At 46.2% G+C, this 25,510-nt stretch overlaps 1 protein-coding gene across 3 annotated transcripts; it reads left to right on the top strand.

Annotated features, from left to right (window-relative positions):
- Window positions 1-1,482: 1,482 nt before the first annotated feature.
- On the top strand, window positions 1,483-25,143 carry acox3 (acyl-CoA oxidase 3, pristanoyl). Of its 3 annotated transcripts, none has more exons than XM_062515725.1 (18): window positions 1,483-1,546; window positions 2,310-2,511; window positions 3,615-3,848; window positions 4,139-4,213; window positions 5,051-5,140; window positions 5,926-6,069; window positions 6,587-6,675; window positions 7,353-7,449; window positions 8,765-8,947; window positions 9,772-9,894; window positions 10,414-10,534; window positions 12,546-12,668; window positions 13,890-14,003; window positions 16,811-16,926; window positions 19,702-19,876; window positions 20,255-20,322; window positions 21,037-21,123; window positions 24,203-25,143. In XM_062515725.1, the coding sequence occupies exons 2-18, from the start codon at window positions 2,341-2,343 to the stop codon at window positions 24,320-24,322; spliced, it is 2,130 nt and encodes a 709-aa protein (XP_062371709.1). In that variant the 5' UTR covers window positions 1,483-1,546; window positions 2,310-2,340; the 3' UTR covers window positions 24,323-25,143. The 3 variants fall into 3 exon arrangements, with proteins under 3 accessions (XP_062371709.1, XP_062371706.1, XP_062371710.1); XM_062515722.1 differs by lacking the exon at window positions 1,483-1,546 and adding an exon at window positions 1,620-1,769; XM_062515726.1 differs by lacking the exon at window positions 1,483-1,546 and adding an exon at window positions 2,017-2,136.
- The last annotated feature ends 367 nt before the right edge of the window (window positions 25,144-25,510 follow it).

Here is a 25,510-nt window from a genome sequence, read left to right as displayed (position 1 = left end):
CAATTTATAAAAGGATTTTGATGACCAAAAAGTTAATCATTTATTCTTTAGTGATATACTGCCCCCAACAGTTCCATAAGCGCATTGCACACAACAGGTATAATAAATGAACCGATAGCTATTTGTTGCACTTCCTAACTTACATGATCCTTTTTTACGCCGTCAGACTTAAGGTATGGGATCCATTCAAAAGGAAGCACAAAGCCATTCCCGGCTATGGGAGTCTGCAATTTGGGGTGGTGAACCAGCTTTTCCTTGTGGAAGAAGGGGCTAAAGCTATTCTACTGGCTGGTAAGCATACATTCCTGCTTAGATAACCGAATGGGTTGTCTGTGGTCAGGTCTTTTAGACCTCATTTGGCCCTCAGAAAAAGGTGCTGGATGAAAGAAAAACTTTAAAAGACACTGAGCACTGAATACCTGTTGTTGTTGTTGTTGTTGTTGTTGTTGTAGAGTTACCAGTACAATGAGTTACCATGTGACTGACAGCAGGTGCATCTTCCAGGTGAGCTGAGCATGTGGGACCTGAACGCGGGGACAGTCCTGTCGGTCTTCACGCCCGACTCCACCATCCAGTGCGTGTCCCTCCTGGGTGACGCGAACAACACCATTCTGCTCGGCTTCAGCAACGACCCCACCCTCATCACCGTGAGACTGAGCAACAAGGGGGTCGCCGTCGTCAAGGCCACGCCTGGTTCCCGCGGGGAGGACCTGTTCGGGGAGTCTAGCAGCAGCGAGGACGAGCAGAGTGGACATTAACTGGCCAACAGAGGTCATTCTGGGATGAAGAGAGAATGAGCTAGGGACGTTATGGAAAGCAATTGGAGTGAGATGTCTGTAATATCACATATGTCATGCACGGTTAGAATCAGAGTGAAACTTACCATAATTGGGGAGACAGACACCAGAATAAGGTTAATGGCTTTGAGTAAATATTTGTTTTTCAACAAAATAGCCTCTATGAATGATGTCACATGAATGAAATAAATGCCATTCATTATTACATTGTAGCCTAATTAGGCATTGTACAATGATGTATTATTTTTCACGTTATCTGATTCTGTATATAATATCCACAAGTATTAACATATAGTGCCTTGAAGATAGCACACATTAAAGCATGGCATATAACATAACCTGTTTATTGATGTTTATATAGTAGTTATTTACACAATGATTCTATGCTATCTTCTAACAATTAGAATCTAACTAATCAGCTGTTGATCAGTGAGGGATTTGAAGTTTCATTGGCTACTCTATTTTACTAACAGACATGTATGTAGAGACATTTGAAATGGCAGAAAAGCTATATTAATTGGTATTAAGCTGTATTAAGTCATATCATTATGTAGGCTACCTCAAACAATTAAGTTATTGTGTGCAAGGCACACTACAAAACAGTAAAATATACCTGACAGTGTCTGCGCTACTTCAGCGCATGGTTGATGTTGGAAACACACGTCTCGAATCCTGTTTTTCGTCGCTCATTTTCAACGTCATCCACGACCTGAGTACATAACAGAAGGGGAGCTGTCCAGAGGAAGAAGGTAACTCGAATTGTTCATTTTTTGTGCATAACGTTATTTCAGTCCATTTCAGCGACGCATTTGAAGTGTGGAAAGTGATGTAGTTTCAGTCTGTTTTCACATGCGAATGTAATAGCCTAATGACACATCTCAGGTAACCTCTAAATTAAATTAGGGGAAAAGGCAACTCAACTTGTTTGCTCAGACAGACAGACCGTTCGTTTTGTAAACTCCTCAACTTTATGCCAGAAAACCTAATGTTATAGTTGTAATATAACAATATCTTGGCTCAAACTACACCACAAATGCCTGAAATGAACCAAACATGTCATGGAAGGTAGCTAAATTACCAAACGTTGTCAGTGATGTAACTATCTCATATGGGAGAGCTCAAGCACGTCAGCTTTTGAACTTTGATTTACTACTGTGGGTTTGCCAACGACCGACGTCAGGTAGGCTCTGTTAACGGGTCTGATGTAAGTTTAAGATTTAGAGATCATCTTTAGTAGGACTGGACAGCTGCTTAACATAGCTGTGTCAGTTCAGTTGCAGCGCTATCTATCTGGCATAATAGAAGACCATTATTTTTTATTTGCCAAAAGCTTCTACAGGTAGGCCTCTACAGCATAGAGCTAACTGATCACTGATGGCTCACTGATGCTAAACCATTTTCAAGACTTTATACAGTCTAGGGGTGGGGGTAATAATACAATGTCAATCCACATATTTTTAACACGTTATATGCTGAAGCCTCTAACCTGTTGTTTCCCCTCTTTGTTTTTAGATAGAAGTAGTCATCAAGTGCCTTGAAGAAGATGAGTGTGCCAAGCTACTCGGAGGATAAATTCATATTGATTGATAGTAACAAGGATGACGACATTCCAGATATGCCCCATGGGCCCTTGGACATATACAGGAGAAAGGCCTCCTTTAACTGGAAAGATATGGCCAGGTTCATCGATGGTGAGGAGATTCTGGCATTCAAGGTAATACGCTTATTACTGTATAATGACTGTGCAGATACTGTTGTGGTCTTAATCACTGAATTTGATCTTTGAAATGACTATATTTGGCCCATGTATGAAATGTTATATCTGCATCACAACACTTTGTGTCATTTAAAATGTTTCAGTAACAGTTTCCCCAACTTTTATTTTGTCTGGTCTGGTGGGATAGCCTACCTTCTTGCTTGGAAGATTGCGTAATGGAGACCGCTGTGTCTTATATGACAAAGTTTAGATTAGATATCATATCATATCATAATGCAAACCTATGTTGATCAACATCATTGAGAACATCCATCAGTTCTGTGTCATTAGGTCACCCTTTGCAGGAGTCATAGGTTCACCCCCCAAAGCACACAAGCTTGATACAATTTGCTTCCCAGTAATTTCAGTAGAAATGTTTTTGGATATTGTTATTTGATTTATCTTTACTCAATCAAAACAACACAACCACAAACTTCAAGTTGATGCATTAGTCTATTTGAGAGTGATGGCATAGAGTGTAATATACCTGTTACCCATTTTGGGGTTTCTGCTCGAAATTGCACACTGCCTAATGGCCCTGTTTCCACATACTTTGACTTATAATTAAGTGCTTGACCTCTTTTGAAAGCTGAGGCCTTGTAGAATTTGTGTGTGACTGTGTGATGAAGCGTCAGAGTGGCAAAAGGTAGAATGATAGTGGTCATGTACATCTCTGGAATTGACCACATTCTGACCCCCTCTTGGTGGTCTTGGAAATACAACTGAACTGAGGCCCACTACCAGATCTTTTGAATCTGTATATATACAGATTCAAAAGATTTTTGATATATCAATTTTTTTTTTGATCATATTTTTGATATATCAAAGTAGATCACCAGGGGGGGCACTGTGACTGCCCCATATTCAGCACGCCTGATTGGTAATGGGTTTTAGTCTCACGCAGTCTTTCATCTCAGTGAGGTTCCGTAGGGCTGTGCAATCTCTGAGTAATCACGTTTAATAATCGTGATCTCAATATTGAGCAAAAATAATCGTGATAATGATTTTCACCATAATTGAGCAGGTTCTAACGGTTCCCTTTGTTCTGCCCTGTCCGGCAGCGGCACGTGTGGACGGCGCTGGAGAACGACCCGGTGTTCGCACGGCAGCCCGGCGAGGACGTGTCGCTGGAGCGCGGCCGGGAGCTGAACTTCCGCCGCTGCAAGCAGCTGTTCCGCTACGACTTCCTGACACGCGACGACATGATGCAGATGCCCTGGAAGACCACCGTGCTCAACGACTGCCTGGGCATGTACGATTGGTCCATGGGCGCCAAGTTCTTCCTCAACAAAGGCGTAAGTGTGTGTGTGTGTTTGTGTGTGTTTTGTGTGTGTGTTGTGTGTGTGTTGTGTGTGTTGTGTGTGTGTTGTGTGTGTGTTGTGTGTGTGTTTTGTGTGTGTTTTGTGTGCGTTTTGTGTAGTTCTATTAAGCACCACTAGTGCATCATGTTTGTGTGTGTTTTTCAATATTTGCAGTTGCATGATACATCTGTATCTGTATGTTGATTTTGGGAGTGGGGGGATTGGTGTATAGCACGATGCTCCTACTGTATACAGTCTCTTAAGTCATATTCTGTCCCTTCCAGATGTTTGGTGCGACAGTGGCCAACTCCGGATCCAAGCGGCACGAGAAGTTTGTCCAGAACACTGAGAAAATGATGGTGAGCTCCCTGAAACTGCACTATATGATACATATTAATAGAAGGGTCCAATTTCTTCCACTAAACATTTCATAAGTCTTGTGATTGTGCTGAAATTCCAGAGAAATGCAGTTTAGTATGAGTTTATTGACATAGTTTGTACCCCTATAATTGTACTCGTAATCAGCAAAATGTAGGTTTTCAAGCTGGGATTCTGTTTATTTAAGACTGGCTTGTTGCAGTGCTTATTGGGGTTCACTGAAGTTCAGTGCTTGGTGTGCTCGATATTTGCTCTCCGTCTTGGCAAGCACACACACCACACACACCTACAGTAGATAACATAAACTCTCTCTTATCTTCCTGCTCCTCTTGAGTGCTGAAGAACTGATTGCTTGATACTATCAGGAAATTGTCGTGGCTTCACAGCTATGGATAGACCTTGAGTGATGTCAAGATTAAACTCACATTGAGGGGAAGCTCAAAGGTGCCTATTACATATGAGGTTACTCAAAGCTATGGCCTTGAAACGTTACCGTATACAAACCACAGCTACAATCACAACCAAAGTTGCTTATGTTTATGCTGACAATTGTTTATCCAGATCTGTCTGCTTTTTCTGTATGTTTAAGGTGGTTACATGAATATAGATGTACGTCTGTTTGTAGGTACATTTTTCTGCGTCATGTAAATGTTGTGTTCTTGCCAACTGTGAGATAGTTCAATGTCCCTCTGCTTGTTCTCTGAGCCACCTGTTTCTCTCTCTCTGTGTGTGTGTATGTGTGTATGTGTGCGTGCGTGTGTGCGTGCATGTGTGGGTGTGTGTGTGTGTCTGTGTGTGTGTGTGTTTGTGCCCTACAGACCTTTGGGTGTTTTGCATTGACTGAACTGAGCCACGGCAGCAACACCAGAGCCATGAGGACAACAGCCAAGTATGACCCAAGCACACAGGTACCCGAGAGATTTTTCTCCTCATTGAATTAAACACACACACACACACACACACACAGGTACCTTTTTTCCTCTCTGAATTAAACACACACACACACACACACACACACACACACACACACACACACACACACACACACACACTGAGGCATCCTACCCTGTAGAGTGCTGGTGGCCTCGGCTGCAGAGTGTCACGTACAGCTGTCTGTCTGGACGACTGCAGGCGTACATGAGCTGACTGGGTAGCAGAGTCAAGGTCAGGTCGATAAGTCGACGCCGAGATATTCACCTGCGGAGATAAGAACTGAGTCACACTGGGAAGGTCATGATACTCCATCTCAGCAGCGCCATAATCCCTCAGCTTCTCTCAGTGTTTCAGATGTTAAACAGGCATGAAGTCATTTGCAATATGCAGCCAAAAGCTGCATTATTTTTTTCAGACAAATTATGATGGAAATAACATGCAATGGAAGGTCATTTTTGCATGTAAACTGTATATAAAAATGTTAAAACAGGTGCTGTTTTTGTCCCATGACCTTGGTTGAAATACATATTGCATACAGTAATCAAATATTATATTGCCATTTGACATTTTATACATTTATACAAATATATACATTTATAGTTACTGTATATAAAATTCTCTTTAAAAATATGCAGGAAGTGATTGACAACAAAGCAGCATTGGTAGAAGCCATGTGTGTGTCCTTGTCCTATTGTGTTGATTTGATGTGGTGCAGTCTGTCCCTCCTGAGCACGTCTGTGTGTGTCCACCTCTCCTGCAGGAGTTTGTCATCCATACTCCAGACTTCGAGGCGGCCAAGTTCTGGGTGGGGAACCTCGGCAAGACGGCGACCCACGCCGTGGTCTTCGCCCAGCTGTACACGCCGGACGGGGCCTGCCACGGCCTGCACTCGTTCATCGTCCAGGTACGGCTCGTTATTGTCACGTCCGCCGAGTGCCCCGGTCTTGTTTTGGTGAATCAGCACAGAGAGGGGTCTGTGCCAGTTTGCTATTGGGCTGCAAGCCTACAGGCATGTCTGCACAGCACAGCACAGCACAGCACACCCCTGAGGGCATTTCAAAGCATGTGGGATTCTTCAGATTCTTTTGAGTTGATAAGTTTAGATCAAGTTTTGATAAGACTATTATAGTACCGTATTTTCCCAGCTAAGCCACAGCTATGAAGTTAACACAGGGGGCAGTCAACATGGTATTCATATGGTTTTGTTTCTTTTAACTTGCATAAAACACTATCCTGCGACTTAAACACAGGAAGTTACTGTAGACACCTCATATATGTGCTGCCATACCATCATGGTCAATACTGTATGGATGGACAAATGCCTCAACAAATGCCCTCAGTGTGGGGGTCATTAAGAGGTGCATTGACTTCCTCTGAAGCAGATGTGTAAATATCCGTTGTCCTGATGTCACTACGTACAGGTGAGAGACCCGAAGACCCTGTTGTCCATGCCTGGAGTCACTGTAGGAGACATGGGCAAGAAGCTCGGTCAGAATGGCCTGGACAATGGGTGAGTACACTGATTAAAAACACACACACACACACACACACACACACACACACACACACACACACACACACACAAATATATACACACACACACACGCACACACAGACAGACAGGGTTGATATGATTTGTGTATCATGTATCATGTTCAAGTGGTCGTGGGTCTGTTACCCCAAGCATGCCACATTTACATTTTAAAATGAATGAATTTTTAACTTAATCTTCTGTGCTATACCTTGTACAAGCTAATTGCACTGACTGTGTAGTAAGCCCATATTTCCAGCAGATGGTAGTCATTGTAAAGACATTTTCCACTCACTGACTGCTAGACCAAGAAGGTTTTGCAACACCAGACTGATGGGTTTAACTCTTAGGCATCACCCAGACTGATAAAATGCCTGTAATTCCTTACTCTGTTATCTGTCTGAATAATTTGTAAAACTTTTTTGGAATGTGGTCGTGGATATGTTGTAATTGAAGTGTACTCAAAGCAGTTTACCAGTGTAACAGAAATTAGAGAGCATATGTTGGATATCTTTGGAGCAAACCATTCTCATGGCCCTGGATCCATTTCATATGGACTTTCTTTTGTTGTGAAGTTGTTTATTGTTTATGCCTGATGGCTTGTGCTTCTTCCCTGTGTGTGTGTGTGTGTGTGTGTGTGTGTGCGCATGTTTTAGGTTTGCCATGTTCCATAACGTGCGGATCCCGCGGGAGAATCTGCTGAACAAGACGGGCGACGTGACACCGGAGGGGAAGTACGTCACACCGTTTAAGGTCAGCCGACGTCCACCCAGCAAGCACTCACTCGCCGGGTCATTCCCACGTCAAACTACACAGATACAAAATATAGGGCATCTAAACAGTGGACTTACTCATTAATGCCTGCCAATACACAGGCAGCTTATAGCGACCTTAAATAAATATATATTTGGCTTTTGGGGCACTGGATTCCCCCTCCCCCATCATCTGTAGGCTCAAGTTGAAGAATTGTCTCATGGCTTTTGGCCTTTGGGTGTTTGAACCACAGAGGCCTTTTGGTTTTTGAGCAACAGAGGAAAAGTGCTGTAATGTTGCTTTAAGCCCCAAACGTCGTCTTCCAGGCAGTGCTGTATGGAAGGCACTAGGGTTAGGCAAGGGTTACGGTTAGGGTTAGGCGCCTTGAAGTCAACGGTCGCAGCGCTGCCTTGAAAGGTGTGTTCTTGCATTCTATGTCACCGTCATGAAGTTGTACATGTGTAGGCCACACTAATAGATGTTTCAGATAGCAACAGCTTGGGCTAAACCACATCTCTGGAGGGGTAGACAGGATGGGCAACCGACCCGTGGATGGGCGAGCTGAGAGAATAGGCTGAGAGGGAACGGCTCTGTTGTTCCAACCACCAGGCTGGAGCTGGAGTGGAAGATTCTCGCTGTTTTCAGACCAAACAAACGGGCCGTATTTTGCAGGCCGTCTTTTGACTGACGGAAAACCCGCAAGGAGGGCGTCTGTGAAAACAAACAGCGCCGAGAGGCCCGAACCCAATTAACCCGGCCGGATGTGTCCTCCAGCGCCTCTCATTTGTTTGGAGAGGCCACTCGAGCAGAACCAGGCTTTTCTCATAATCTCTCGCTCTCTCGCTTTCTCTCTCTCCTTCTCCTTCTCCTTTCTCTCTCTTTCTCTCTTTCTCCTTCACCTTTCTCTCTCTCTCTTTCTCCTATCTCTCTCTCTTTCTCTGGTTGCCCTCTGTGTCCCTCTTCAATCCTGTTGCATGTCTCATTTTTCTGTCTGTATTTTCTCTCTTTCTCTCTCTCTGTCTGTTTTTCCTGTGTTGAATGTTTATTGTCATGCTCTCTTTCTCTCTTTCTGTGTTATGTTCACACACTCTGTTGCGTTGTCCACTCTCTTTCCGCTCTCTATTCTCTGTCCTGTCTTTTGTGCCTCACTTTGTCCTTTGTCCTCTCTCTCTCTGTCTCTCTCTCTATCTATCTATTTATCTATCTACTGTATCTCTCTTTCTATCTGTACTTTCATCATCATCATCATCATCATCATCATCTCTCTCTCTACCCCTCTCCCTCCTCCTCTCTGTCCCTCCATCAGCTCCATCAGGACCCCAATAAGAGGTTCGGGGCGTCTCTGGGCGCCCTGTCTGGGGGGCGCGTGTCCATCTCCAGGATGGCGGTGGTCAACCTGAAGCTGGCCACGACCATTGCCATCCGCTTCTCCGCCACCCGGCGCCAGTTCGGCCCCAAAGACGACGAGGAAATCCCCGTGCTGGAGTACCAGTTGCAGGTACCACATCACAGAACCCATACCACACCACAGAACCGGTGCCACACCACAGAACCGGTGCCACACCACAGAACCCGTACCACACCACAGAACCCGTTTGGCACCACAGAACCTGTACCACACCACAGAACCCATACCACACCACAGAACCCATACCACACCACAGCACCGGTGCCAACTCTTTTCCAGACCCACCACATGCCAACACTGAATACTTTATGCTGACATGCAGGGTTCAAGGATAACTTTTGGTTAAAAGTGATTGCCAACTTTGTCAACCAGGTATGAGTTTTTGGTTGCCAAAGCCAACCAAATCTGGTTGCCTGTTGTAACAATTTGGTAGCCAAGGGCAACCAGGCAACCACACTCTGTTGACTCTCACTGTCTGACTGACTGACGCTTGTGTCTACTGACATGCTCAGGTTGCAGTCTGCTTCTTATAATGTCAAGGCATTCTCAGATATCCGCCAAATATTTTGCAAAAGTCTGTTGAGAGCTGAAAATCTCGATCTCTGCTAAGGACAGAGAAATGGCCATTCCTATTTACTGCGGGTGTTTCCTTCCCAAGCAATGCGGTGTACTCTACCAGTGTACAGTCATGTGTCGATGATTTGGAACATAAACAAGAGTGTGATGGAGTTCTTCTCAAAGTTGAGGTTTTGTTTGAAGTGCTATTTGATAAGCATGTGGTTGTGTGGTTGTGTTGTTATTGAGAGTTTCTTTGATGTCAATTTTCAGTTGTGTGTGTTGAGCATGTGAATACTGTGTTGGCTATTTCCTGTTGTTGTTTACTGTTGTTGTTTACCGTGTTTGTTTGGTTGCAGCAATGGCGGCTCATCCCTTACCTGGCAGCGGTGTACGCTCTGGAGCACTTCTCCAAGACCTTCTTCATGAACTTCGTGGAGCTCCAGATCGGCCTCATGATGGGGGACAAGAGCGACAGACAGGTGTGTGTGAGTGTGTGCGAGTGCGAGTGCGTGAGCGTGTGTATGTGTGTGTGAGGATGAGTGTGTAAGTGTGCCTGTATGTGTGTGTGTGCATGCATGAGTGTGTGTGTGTGTGTGTGTGTGTGTGTGTGTGTGTGTGTGTGTGTGTGTGTGTGTGTGTGTGTGTGTGTGTGTGTGTGTGTGTGTGTGTGTGTGTGTGTGTGTGTGTGTGTGTATGTGTATGTGTGTGGAGAAGAGAGTGATATATTACTCTAGTAAGGAAGAGGCAGAGGAACAGCTGTCTTCAGTTTTACAGGCTAAAATATTTGTTGGCAAGTTAAAGCTACGACCACCATGTGGTTTTCCATTGTTTGTTAGTGTTTATTTATGTTTGTGTGCATCCTAACATGAGTGCTCTCTGTCACATGCCTCTCTGTCTCTTTTGTGTGTGTGTGTGTGTGTGTGTGTGTGTGTGTGTGTGTGTGTGTGTGTGTGTGTGTGTGTGTGTGTGTGTGTGTTGTGTGTGTTGTACCCCTGCAGGCCGAGCTGGGGCGGGAGATCCACGCCCTGTCGTGCTCCAGTAAGCCCCTGGGCTCCTGGACGGCCCAGAGAGGCATTCAGGAGTGCAGGGAGGCCTGTGGTGGACACGGCTACCTCGCCAGTGAGTCTCCTTTAGCTCTCGCTCTCGCTCTCTCTTTCATACTTTAGCTCACTACTGAGACCCTCCCTCAGTCATCCCCTCTCTCACTCTACTATTGATGCTCTCTCTCTCTCTGTGTCTCACAGTCTTTATCTCTCTCTTTCTCTCGCTCTCTCTACTTCTCTCTCTCTTTCATTCTTCATCTCTCTAGTGAGACCCTCCCTCAGTCATCCCCTCTCTCACTCCACTATAGATGCTCTCTCTCTTTCTCTCACTCTCTCTCTACTTCTCTCTCTTTCATTCTTCATCTCTCTAGTGAGACCCTCCCTCAGTCATCCCCTCTCTCACTCCACTATAGATGCTCTCTCTCTTTTTCTCGCTCTCTCTCTACTTCTCTCTCTTTCATTCTTCATCTCTCTAGTGAGACCCTCCCTCAGTCATCCCCTCTCTCACTCCACTATAGATGCTCTCTCTCTTTCTCTCGCTCTCTCTCTACTTCTCTCTCTCTTTCATTCTTTATCTCTCTAGTGAGACCTTCCCTATCATCCCTTCTCTCACTCCACTATAGATGCTCTCTCTCTCTTTCTCGCCCTCCCATATCTCTTTCTATCTCTGTTTCTTTCTCTCTCTCTCACACACTCTTCTTTTCTCTCTCACACTTGATCTCTCTCTGTTTCTCTCTCTCCTATTCTTTACCTCTGTCACTCTCTCTGTCTCTCTCTCGCCCGTGCTTTCTTTTGCTCTCTCTCCCACACTTTATCTCCCTCTCTCCCTCTCTCTCTTAATGCAGTGGTTCACAGTAGGTCGATAATTAAAGAAATGTGCCATTTAACGTTAAATAGAAAAACAGATGTCCATCAGCTGTTGCGTAACTTTTAGTAAACAGTTTTCACAATTACATTTAGTAATTACATTTCACAGATAAATATTTGCAGTTTGATTTCATTAATCAGTTTAGCGTAAACAGTTTATCAGTTAAACATGTGTGTTTTATTTGGTCTGAGCGCTGGTTGAAAACATTTAAACATGTTTATGATGATGAATTTGTGCCAAGTTGATGTTAGGCACATGTACATTGCAACAATTAGGCTAGCTATTCTGTCTGCATCTAGGCTAAACAGTAGGCCCAGAACATATGTCAGATCAGAGCCGGCTAAAAACTCACCAAGTACCAAATAGGTTACTTATAGGTCACTATGTTGAAAGAGCACTTTTATATTTGTGTCTGTTGTTCTGATATCACCCTGTACAATACCTCCTTGCTGTAACACTGCACTGTCTTCTGTCTTAACATCTTAACAGATCAAAGTAAGCTAAAAACTCCAAGTAGGTTACTTATATATAGGTCACTATGTTGAAAGAGCACTTCCATACCAATTTGTAGTTGTATATTCGTGTGTATTGTTGTTCTGATATATCACCCTGTACAATACCTCCTTGCTGTAACAGATCAGAGTAGGCTTAAAAACTCATCACCAAGTTGGTTACTTATAGGTCACTATGTTGAAAGAGCACTTCCATACCAAAATGGATTTGTGGTTGTATATTTGTGTGTGTTGTTCTGATATATCAGGAAAGGAATATAATGTCTGCAACACTGATGAATTGCTCCCGTTTAATGAGAAAAAGCAACGTTTCGACCCTACTGGGTCTTCATCTGGCAAATGGTGCAATAAGTAACCAAGCAGGTTACTTCTAGGTCACTATGTTGAAAGAGCACTTCCATGCCAAATTTGATTTGTAGTTGTATATTTGTGTGTGTTGTACTTGTTCTGATATATCACCCTGCACAATACCTCCTTGCTGTACCAGTGCACTCCCACCCCGTCCCAGGGGAGCCACTGGTCACTGTGACAGCTCTGAGACTTGCTCCTTTGTTGCGGTTCTCCGGAGTCCACTACTCTACAGTTACTCAGTCCTCAGAAATGTCTGACACGCGTCTCCTCGCGTCTCCTCGCGCCTCCTCAAGTCACATCGCGGCTCATTTGTTTGGAATCTGTGTGACGATGTTGCGATGCCTTTCCCCCTGCAGTGAATCGTCTCGGCGAGCTGCGCGACAACAACGACCCGAACTGCACGTACGAGGGCGACAACAACGTGCTTCTGCAGCAGACCAGCAACTACCTGCTCAGCTGGCTGCACCTCAAGAGGAAAGGTCAGACCTCACACACACACTCACTCATGCACACTCACTCACTCTCATTAACTCATTCACACTCACTCATTCGCATACTCACTAACTTACTGACTCACTCACTCACACTCACAGTCACTCACTCACAGTCACTCACTGACTCAGTCACAGCCACTCACTCACACTCACACTTACTTTTAAACTGACTCAATCACTCGTACTCCCTCACTCTCAATATGATTCAGTTCAATTCAAAGGAGCTTTATTGCCATTATTCAGTGAAGCCGTGTTGCCAAAGCAGACATATTTTAACCGAAGAATACAAACAGATACGATATCTGTTTGGGAAAGAAACAAACTCACTCACTCACTCACAGACATTTTCACCCTCTCTCACTCAATCTGTCACTTACGTACTCTCTTTCTCACACACACACTCTCAGACACAAACTCTCTCTCACACACACACACACACACACACACACACACACACACACACACACACACACACACACACACACACACTCAAACACACTCTCACACACACACACACACACACACACACACACACACACAGCATGACTAAACCAACGTCCGAGCGTCAGCAAAAGCAAGCCCAGGTGCGGGTGTGTTGAGGCCCTACAGTGTAACACTTGGCCCGAGTGTACCATCCTCATCCTCATTCAGCCCCTTCATCGCTCACTCAGCTTGACACAATTGCGATGAGTAATGGGAGGGAGTTGGTGGCCATGGCGCTGGGGGATGAGTCAGTGAGCAGGAGGAACACCCAGGGCCATGGGGCTGCATTCCTCTGGCTGCAGCACAGCTAGCACACAATGCTGCCTCTCTTCTGTGCACATCACCTGGGCTCAGATGCACCGTAGATGAGTCAATCAGGCAATGTGAGATGAAGGTGAATGGGGTCTCTCTCTCTCTCTCTGTCTGTCTGTTTTTCTCTTTCTCTCTCTCTGTGTGTGTCTCTCTCTCTGTCTGTCTGTTTTTCTCTTTCTCTCTCTCTCTGTGTGTGTCTCTCTCTCTGTCTGTCTGTCTGTCTGTCTGTCTCTCTGTCTCTCTGTCTCTCTCTCAAATTCAAAGGAGCTTTATTGGCATGACTCATGAAGCGTTGCCAAATCTGTGTTGGGAAAAGCAAAAAGAAAAAATCTTATCTTATCAAATCTCTCTCTATCTCTCTCTCTCTCTCTCTTTCTCTCTCTCTCTCATTCTCTCTCACTCCGTTTGTAGGCCAAGGGCGTATTGAGTCTCCGCTGGAGTCGGTGAACTTCCTGGAGGACTTCAGCTCCATCCTGCAGAGCCACTTCACCGCAGGCTCCATGGAAGAGTGCTTAGACTCAGCAGGTGAGGATTACACACACACACACACACACACACAAACAAACACGCACACACACACACTCACACATGCACACACATGTGTAATCTGCATTGTGTTGGCCAACTGGATCAGCCCTGCAGTCACCAGAACCTGACTTGAACCTACACACACACACACACACACACACACACACACACACACACACACACACACACACACACACACACACACACACACACACACACACACACACACACACACACACACACACACACACACACATATAACACCTTGGATCGGGAGTCGAGCCCACTAGCAATACATCTAACAAGCCCAGACTGCTAACCCTCTCACTAGCTCGACTCTTATGGCATCGGGAGGGAGGTTTACACAACACACATACTACACAGCTACGGGCCAGCTGACTATTGCTACACACACACACACACACACACACACACACACACACTTGCAAAGTGTTTTTCCACTCTCCTCCTTCAGCACATACACATTTACTGGCATGTCCTGTGCATATGTAAACACACACACAAACACATTTGCACAGAGCCGCCTGTTCGCTCACAGCAGAATTGCGATCATTCCAATTGTTCCCTTCAGATTTGGCAACTAATTTAATAAAGTGCAAAAGAGAGTAATGGAACATATAGTGGAAAGTAGCTTTTGTTATTGCAGTACAGGCACGACACGAGCCCTGTGAGGTAGTATGTTTTGGTCGTACTGTGTGTGTGTGTGTGTGTGTGTGTACGTGTGTGTGAGTGTGATGTGCTGAGTGAGAGGTACACTTTTCCACACTAAAAAGGAGGATTCCCGAGTGCGAGAGCGCGATGTATATCCTGGCGGCGTTCCCGACACACATGTGCTCCACATCTGTCCCCCGTTGTCGGACCGCCTGCCACTCGACAGCTGGAGGCCCGACCCCCGGCTGCCGTTACCTAGCGACAGGGGTCAGAGCCGCCGGTGTGTAATTGGACGGCGTAGGGCGCAGGCGAAATAGACGGCGCGTGTCACGCTTTGTCACCCTCCGCTCACGTGTGTGTGTGTGTGAGTGTGTGAGTCAAAGGTTAACATCTGTCGGGTGTTATGTGTGTGTGTGTGTCTGTGTTCATAGGCCAGCACATATCATGTTTATTATGTTTAAACAGTCTTTTTGAACGTGTCTATGTGTGTTACAGTTTGTGTAAAAATGTAGCCCCCCCCCCCTTCCCCTCTCTCAAAAACACTTGGGTCTTGTCCATCTGTCAGTACCCCTGCGGTCACAGTACGGCCTGCGTCTGTGAACCCGGCTCTCCCACAACTCATTTTCACACCTCTCCCGCCTCGTAGCCCGCGCCCTGACAGACTTACGGAGCCAGGCAGCTCCACCGGGCCCCAACCCACAGACCAGACTAAAGGCAAAGGGGCAAAGGGGTTGTGTGTGTTTGTTTGAACGCCACCACCAACACCTACACACACACACACACACACACACACAAAGTTCTCGGACAGAAGTGATATGTCGTCACACACCATAAACAGCCCCTAAGCCACACACACATGGACACACACACACACACAGACACACGTGGAGGGCTGACGGGGGTTTTTGGCTGACGCCACAAAATGGCAGCGGATGAAATGTGTTCTCCGATCTGTCTTTGGGGGATTTGATCGCAAGCATGCGGAGTACTCAAGTGTTGTTAAGCCCTTAATGAGCATAGCGGCCTCACACCAGGGCAGTCCCCCACCCACTGCCCAATCCTCCACCCTCTGCCCAATCCTCCACACGTTGGTTGCAACAGGCGTCCGATTCAGACACAGCCTTGTGCGTCTCATAATGTGTTTGCCTGTAAGGGGACGTTGACCTATTGGTGCCTGTCCGGTACTTTCCTGTAACTCGACTCTTTGTCATCGGCCGTAAAAACGTTAATTGCACTAAATGCCGATCGACTCAAGAGGCAGTCACGGTCACCAGATGTGACTTACCGTTCAGTAATTCATGGCCACAGCCAGCTGTGACCTTAGCGAGGGTGATGTCAGTGGGGATCAACACTCACTTTCTCACACACACACACACACACACGCACGCACACATACTCTTGCACCTGCAAACGGATCGAGTGTCGTGCATTCTGACGAGGGTTGCCACAGCAACAGGGAGAGTTGGGGGTGTGTTTGGGTGTTTTTCTGCAGCATGCTGGTGTGTGTGTGTGTGTGTGTGTTATGGATGGACAGTAGTGATCTCACACACACTGGTCATCACACGGCCCTGCCAGGCCAAGTGAGCCACGAGAGAGATCAGTAAGATTATGAAACACACACACACACACACACACACACACACACACACACACACACACACACACACGGGCTCCAGCAGTGCAGTGCTGCGGATGGACGACAGACTGCTGGTGTTGTGCAGTGTTGTGGTCACTATGCGGTCACCATGAGTAGCCCCGACATCAAAGCACAGGGCGGAGGGAACCGTGACCGCACTAGTGTGTCTGTGGGCTGTGGCCAGTCTGTGGTCATCCCTCTTCAAGTCATCATCTGAGATAACAGAGTTTAGTCTATTCGGTTGCCAATATTGTTATTCATGGTATTATTGTGAAATATATTTTATTGTGTATGTCTGACGCTATGGTAATATATGTGGATGTTGTTGTTATTGTAAAATATGGTGTTGGTGGTGCTGCTGTAAAATATGTTATTGGTGGTGTGAGTGTTATTTGTGGTGTGAGTGTAAAATATTTTTTATTGGTGGTTCTATTGTGTGTTTGTTTGTTTGTTTGTTTGTTTGTTTATGGTGGTGGTGTTTGTGTTTACTTCTCAGTGCCGCTGGCAGCCTATAAGTGGCTGGTGTGTTTCCTGCTGAAGCAGAGTGAGGAGAAGCTGGCTCTGGAGAAGACTAAAGCCATGGGGGACTTTGAGGCCAGGAACAACAGCCAGGTAAGGTGCACACACACACGCGCACACACACACACACACACACACACACACACAGGCACATGCACACAAATATACAAACATCACTCAAAGACACCATAAACACACATACAAACACACACACACATACTGTACGAACCCTTCTCAAGGACACACACTATACACTCAAGTACATGCTCAACACATGCCAAATACCATCATTTCTGTCAAAATCACATGCAGATGTCATGTACACACACACACACACACACACACACACACACACACACACTCAAACACACACACACACACACACACACACACACACACACACTCAAACACACACACACACACACACACACACACACACACACACACACACACATACATACATGCACAGACATACACAAATAACCATACGCATAAATGCTCAAACCTCAAAAGTCATAACAAGTGATGTCACACATATAAAAGTCAACCCACCACTCACACCCATACAAACATCAAAACCGTAATGTAACCCTGCATTTCAGACATGTGGGCAGGCGGGCAGACACACACACACACACACACACACACACACACACACACAAACACACACACTCAGGGACCATTTCTCCTGTCTTTTGTCATGGCTATACTTAAGCAGACGTATTCATTCAGTTTGAGTGCTTTAAACCTCAAACTGGCATATTTACGCATAACAGAAGTAGTGTCTATCTGAAGTGTGTGTTTGTGTGTGTGTGTGTGTGAGATGGAGACTAGTGCTTGTTACCGAGGACCTGAACTCTCTCAAATCAAACTCAGAGCGACAGCTAAGCCGGAGCGTGAGCGAGCGAGCGTGTGTGTGAGCGTGAATGTCCATGTGACGTGCATGAGATCATGTGTGTGCAGACGCACACGTGAAGGCTGGTGCGGCCCCTTAGCATGACGGCAGTCCCGTGATTGTAAAAGAATCTTCTGGAATGCGGCCCTAAGGATGGGGGTTCTAAGTGGGACCAGTCCACGAGCCAACGGCCAAAACACACATGATGTAACCTTATTAGAGACAAGAGTGGGTGCACACACACGCACACACACACACACACACACACACATACACACACACACACACACACACACACACACACACACACACACACACGCACACACCAACCTGCACCAACGCACCAACCAGTACCAATAGACAGATGTTAAGCATTGCTATGACACGCAGACAAACAGAAAACATGCATGATATAACTAAATTGTAGACAACCCACTCACACACAAACACACGCACACACGCAGACAGACGTCATACAAACTCATGTCCTCACACACATTCTGCGTCAAAGTAAGACACAGACAAACACAAAATAATTTTAGATGACTGCACACATACTCATACACACATGCGCATGTACTTCAAACACACACACACACGCACCACAAGCGTACACACATTACACTGTGAAAAATTGACGAAAGCTTTTAGGATTTCTCTAAAAAAGACCCCAGAGGAACCACACCCAAATCTGAAGCCTCACCAGTGTGTGTGTGTGTGTGTGTGTGTGTGTGTTATTGCGTGTGCGTTCTCGTGCACTTGAATGCGTGTGTGTATTTAAGTTGAACCCTGTTTTTAATATATGTCGCACACGATGGCTCAACCCCAAGAACTTGGAATAAGCCTCCTGTGGCACCCAGCCAAGATCCATCATAACTGAACTTTCTCTGTGTGTGTGTGTGTGTGTGTGTTTGTGAGTTTGAAAACAGTGCAAATCACATTAGTTAAAGCAACACACACACATTCCAGCTGTTCACTCCCCCCCTAATTGCAAATGGGCAGACAACTCATGCCTCACCAACAACTACTCAGGGTGATTGATCACTCTCTCTCACACTCACTCACACACACACACACACACACACACACCAGGTAGTAATGTGTCCTCAGACTCACACACACTTACAGACACATGGACATGATCAAGCACACTCATTCAAATAGAGACACCCTCCTCCACACACACACACACCCACCCTCCTCCACACACACACACACACACACTCACCCCCTAGAGACACACTCTTGCTCAATCACTTCCACAGAATCCCTCCCTCCATAAAAAGTCCCTACAAACACATACACACACTAAAGGCCTGAAAGGCCACTAGGAATCCTGCAGCCATCTGTCAACAGGGGCCTCTGCATTCAAACTGGGGACAGGGTTATGAAGCCAGGCTTTGGACGGCCTTTTATGTGTGTGTGTGTGTGTGTGTGTGTGTGTGTGTGTGTGTGTGTGTGTGTGTGTGTGTGTGTGTGTGTGTGTGTGTGTGTGTGTGTGTTTGGTAAACAGTTTACACAATGTTTTGGGATGTGCATTCATTGGCTACTTCCTTTTCCTCCCTGTAAATGTGGTGTGCGTGAGTGTGTGTGTGTGTATTGAATGAGTGTGCATGATCATGTCCACGTATCTGTAAGTGTGTGTGTGAGAGTCTGAGGTGATGGAGAATTCATGTCTACATGTACATGTCCTGAGTATGGTTATGTGTGTGTACGTGTGCATTTACCAGCATGTGTTTTGTGCCTTTTGTGTGTGTGTGTGTGTGTGTGTGTGTGTGTGTGTGTGTGTGTGTGTGTGTGTGTGTGTGTGTGTGTGTGTGTGTGTGTGTGTGTGTGTGTGTGTGTGTGTGTGTGTGTGTGTGTGTGTGTGTGTGTGTGTGTGTGTGTGTGTGTGTGTGTGTGTGTGTGTGTGTGTGTGTGTGTGTGTGTGTGTGTGTGTGTGTGTGTGCGTGCGTGTGTGTGTGTGCGCGCAGGTGTACTACTGCCGCTCCCTGTCCATCGTGTACATGGAGCACACGGTGCTGCAGCGGTTCCATGACCTGGTGCGCGACGAGGACACTCCAGCTGGCCTCAGACCTGTGCTGCTGCGCCTGGCAACCCTCTACGGCCTCTGGAGCCTCGGCAACCACATGGCCATACTGTACCAGGGTCAGTAGACCAGCTGTAAATAGTAGTAACACGTCTGGGTGTGGGTGTGAGTGTGTGTGTGAGAGAGAGTGTGTGTCTGTGTGTCTGTGTGTGAGTGGAAGACATTACAACGCATTATGTAACGTCTTTGGACACCAGTAAAGAAAAGCAAAAGATGGATGCACGTGTTAATTTTGAAGCCAAGCTGCAAATAGGCCTGTTAGTTGAACTCTCCACAGACGTGCTAGTCTAGCCTTTTGAGTGTGTGCGTGTATGCACCACAGTTGTGATCACCTACACGAATAACAGGTCTTAATGATGTCTCAATGCGTAGTGTAGTGTATGTGTTAAAATGTGTATTTTGTGTTGCTCTCTTTGTCTTGTGCTTTGTAAACGCAGGAGGATACTTCTCTGGCAAGGCGCCGGCAGACTTCATCCAGACAGCTATCCTCCACCTCTGCACTGCGGTGAGCCACTCTGGCCTTTATATTTAGACCTGTTTTTTCCTCCCCTCGGGTGCGTGCCAGTCCCTTAACCTGTCCCCGGTTTCCCTTCACACGACACCGAGTGTCGGGTCTCGGCACCTGCTCCTCTCCTCCGCGGCACAGTGCTGCGGTCCGGTTTGAGTCGCAGTCATCGGGACACGGGCCCGGGAACAGCTCGCCACCGTCAGAACAGGAAATGATTCACACCAGCAGAGCTGAATGTTTTTCCTTTTTCTGCGCTGCTGTCCTTTTGCACTGCTGTTGCCATCCCCCTCCTCCACACGCACACTTCTCTCTTTCTCTCTCTGTTCCTCTATTTTTCTCTCTCCTTCTTTCTCTCCCCCTTTCACTATCCCTTGTTTTTTCCTGCGCCGCTGTCCTTTTGCACTGCTGTCGTCACCCCTAGACACACACACTTCTCTTTTTCTCTCTGTCCCTCTGTGTTTTTCTCTCTCCTTCTTTCTCTCCCCCTTTCACTATCCCTTGTTTTTTCCTCCTCTTCTTCTACACCATTTCTTCCTCCCCCTTTCTGTAGAATAGAAGTGTTGCCAAAGCACAGAATGACGGTGTAATGTCTCTTTCTCTCTCTCCCTCTCTTCCTCTCTCTGTCTCTCCCTCCCTCTCTTTCTCTCCCCTTCTCCCTCTCTCTCTCTCTCTCTCCCTCTCTCTCTCCCTCTCTCCCCTCATCCTGTGCAGCTGAAGGATGATGCGGTGGCGCTGGTGGACGTGATCGCTCCCCCCGACTTCATCCTCAACTCTCCCATTGGCAAGGCCGACGGTGAGGTAAGACCAGAGCACAGAGACGGCGTGCCGCTCGCGTCAGCTGAGTAAACAAAACACACACACACACACACACACACACACACACACACACACACACACACACACACACACATGCACGCAAAGGCGCACACACTCAATGCACACGCACACACACACACACAGGCATGCACACACACGCACATTCACACAACACTTCACACAACACTCACGCATGCGCATACGCACACACGTTGACAATACTCACACACATAGACAATACTGACACACATACACACACACACACACAGAACCCAAACTCTCACAAACACACTCACACACACAGAACACATGCTCTCACAGGCACACACACACACACACACAGAGAACACACACACTCTCACACACATGCATACACGTAAATGAGCGCACATACATGCAATTACTGGCCATCACATGTATGCATACCAGCAATCAATCACTGTACAGCTGGCCTCTCACACATGCCCGTATGCCAACACATTCTAACACGCGCATGTCAACAATGTGAGAAAAATCAAAGCGGTGACTTGTTGGTGATAAAACGGCCTCATCCGAGAGGCCTTTAATTTGATAGAGTGGTGTTTTATAAGGAGACGGGAACGAGCGCTCTGGACTAACAATGCTGAGTGGAGGAGCGCGTTGGAAACGGGGTCAGGGACGCCAGCCCAGAGAGAGAGGGGATAGAGCCAGCCAGCCAACCAGCTGTGCAGTGCAGACCAAACGACTTGATGATCTCTCTCTCTCTCTCTCTCTCTCTCTCTCTCTCTCTCACACACTCACACACACACACACACACACACACACACACACACACACACACACACACACACACACACACACACACACACACACACACACACACACTTGCCAGAAGCTACACACACACACACACACACACATGCTAGAAGCTTCAGACAGACAAAAACACACACACACACACACATACACACTCATATGCCAGAAGCTTCAGACACACACACACACACACACACACACACACACACACTCACACACACACATGCGTAAGGAAAACATTAGCAAACGTAACACTCTGTCCTGTGCTCCGTTTCTGGAGGGGACACAGCGCTGATGTCAGAACACTGAGAGGCTCGTTATTAGCCTGCTGGACGGAAGCGGCGCCGAAAAAAATCACCAAACGCCACGTCCAAAAACTCTCTCCTTGTACGCTAAGAAAGACTGCGAAAAAAAAAAAAACACACGTAATCAATGACCTCTGATTACCTTAATTCAAGAAGATGAGTTTAGGCTCTTTCCTTGAAATCAAAGATAAGATAAGGAGAAAAAAAAAAGAAAAGCAATGAATGACCTCCAGTGACCTTGAAGTCATTCAAAAAGATGAATTTGTGTTTTCCCGTGCAGCTAGTCACTGTCTGAGAGGCGGCGGTTACATTTGCAGCCCTGTTGAGATTTGCGACCTCCATAATGCCCGGTCCAGACGCCCAGACAGTCATCTAGGGCAGTGAATCATGGGGGCGCGCGTGGCGTGATTTAAACGGAGCGTCGCCCGTCTCGACACTTTGAGTTGTGATGCGCCACTCGACTGCGGTTATGAAGGCTGAGGTCGAACAGACATTCTACTGTCTCTCGTTATAACAATAGACGCGGTGTGTGTGGGGGGGGGGCAGGGGTGGTGGGGGATGTTTGGAAAAGCCAGACCAAAACAAAACAGACACTCACAGCACACATGGTGGAAGTGACACACACACACACACACACACACACACACATACACACACACACACACACACACACAGACAGACAGCACACGTTTTGAGTACCATAGGTTTTAAACAGTCTTGTGAGCTTAGCCAAACAGTGAAACCCACCTGGATATAGATAGACAGACAGACAGACAGGACTGGCTTGGTGGTTGATTGCGTAGACAGAGACAGTGCCAGACACTCGCACAGACATGTTTACTCACACTGGCTGTCAAGTGCAAACACATTGTCTGTGTGTGTGTGTGTGTGTGTGTCTGTATGTGAGTCTGTGTGTGTGTGCGAGTCCAAGTGAGAGAACAAAACACACACACACTCACACTCTCACATTCACTTAGTCTCAAAGTCAAGTGTAAACACATTGTCTCACTTTCTTTCCTCTCCCCTTTCTCCATCTTTTCTTCTCTCTCTCCTCTCTCTTTCTCTCTCTCTCATACACACACACACACACACACACACTCACAGTGGGACTTGTTTGTAGCCGGGTGGGTGTGTTCCTGGAAGGGGACTGTGAGGGCCGGCCTCCCCTCTCTCTCTCTGAGTTCCTGTAACGGCGATGGCTCAGCCGCTCTTTCACTGCACACCCGGGACCGTCTGATTGGGACCTCATGCTGTTTGCACTTGCCTGCTCTGACCACTGCTTTTTTCTCACTTTTTAGATAGAAAGCAGGTGTGTGTGTATAGAGGGGTGTGTGTTTGTGTGTGTGTGTGTGTGTGTGTGTGTGTGTAGAGGGGTGTGTGTCTCTGTGTTTCTGTGTCTCTCTGTCTGCCTGTCTCTGTGTGTAGAGGTGTCTGTGCATCTGTCTCTCTCTGTGTGTATAGTGTGTGTGTGTGTGGGGGGGGGGGTGGGGGGGTGGGTGCGGGTGTGTGTGTGTGTGTGTACAGACACTCTTCCCACCTTCCTCCATTCCTCTTTCCATCCATCCCGTAGTGGACCAGGGGACTTGGGTAAACACTGGAGTGCAGTTTGCTAAGTGGGCTAGATTTTTGTCATTGCAGCACTCAGCAGCCTTAGCATTTAGCAAGCGCTCTCGAGGAGGGGACCGAGCTTGACCGAGCTTTGTCTTCACTGTTTACCTCAAAGGGTTGTTTACATGACCCTAGAACGCCCGAGTGTGTCTGCGCTCAGAAGACTGTTGTGGGTTTGAATTGGTTTAATTAAAGTTCATGTGTTTTGTCTTAACTGTGGACAGCGTAAACATTAGAGAAACAAGGAACTTTTGTTAAGTGCCTTAATGTAAACTAGAACTGTTCGTGGTACGGAGGTATGCGTTCATTGTTGTGCGGGCACTGCCTAAGTCACGGTTGTTCTTGTGTTCTAGCTGTACAAGAACATGTGGGCCGCTGTGATGCAGGGCGACAAGGTTCTGGAACGTCCGTCCTGGTGGAAAGAGTTCTGCTCGGACAAGCCTGAAGTGGGCTCCCTCCGGGCCAAGCTGTAGGGCTGTCACTGGTAGACGGTTACCATGGCTACCACTGAAACACTTTGAGATTGATCTGCCACCATTTTGTATTTGACTGGGCATTCTTGACCTCAGCCATTGATAGATGGATCACCACTACTGGTGGTGGTATCGCTTTTGCCTTTGTTTCGGATGACCACTGCAATTTTTAAACCGATTATCTACAGTATACCTGTCTGTCTCTCTGTCCCTCTGTGCCTCTCTGTTTTGCTTTATCTCCAAATTAATTCTCATGTTAAAAATATTTTTTTTTTCCATCGTCTCAAACTCGTAGCATTATCATGCTCATTGTACTTTCTCCAGTCCTCTCTCAGAATGTTCTTCAATCTCTTTGTGGCCGTTTCTGTGTCGGGCTGCTGGCAGGGTACAGATCACATGTGACAAAAGGGATCATTCAGGCCACAGGTCTAACTGAGCTTGCTGCACTTTAAGCTTGTAGCTGTACCCGCTATGAAGCAGCAGATCTTCCCTCCTGGTTTTAGCACTTTGCTGTGACGACAGTCCAAATATATAAAAAAGTGTTTTACGGGCTGTTAGCCTTGTTGATGTAGTAAATGGCATCGGTTTACGTTGCTATGCTGCCGGTAAAATAATTGTTGAAGTTGTTTTTAAGGATTTTACGTAGGACTAATTTTCATTACACTAATGATATATTGTGTAACTAATTTCATTTGTAAAAATAATGTAAATTGTAATAAATCATGTATATTTTGTATAAATAATTGATCAGTGATATGCTTTTGCTAATATGTCTGCATATATGATGTATAATCTGTTCAAATAAAAGAAAGCCAAATGTAGTCAGCGAAGGCTTTGTGTGTATTTGAAACTGCATTTGGTGTTTGGTGATTTAAGCTCTCTGAAATGCACGATTGAGTTGTGCCTGAAATCAAATGTGAGTGTGTTAAGCGCCTAATCCTTCTTCATTTCTCAAGAGATGATTTATGTCTTTATGTAGACAAATTAGCAGATAGTCATCAGGACCTAATTCTTCAGTAAAAATTCATGACATAATACCTTGAAGGTGAAGTTTAGATGGAAATTATGTTTTTTTTTTTCTTGAACTCATTTTTTCTTTGCCTTCAGTCTCATTCAAATGGAATCTTAGACTTTTTTTTACAAATGAGCTTTTGGTACCAAAGGGCGTGTGTCTCAAATACAACAGAA

The sequence above is a fragment of the Sardina pilchardus genome, chromosome 16 (genome assembly GCF_963854185.1).
Source record: "Sardina pilchardus chromosome 16, fSarPil1.1, whole genome shotgun sequence".
In the NCBI taxonomy this organism is placed as follows: Eukaryota; Metazoa; Chordata; class Actinopteri; order Clupeiformes; family Clupeidae; genus Sardina; species Sardina pilchardus.
Note: the sequence above shows the minus strand (reverse complement) of the source record. Positions and strands in the feature narration are given on the sequence as shown.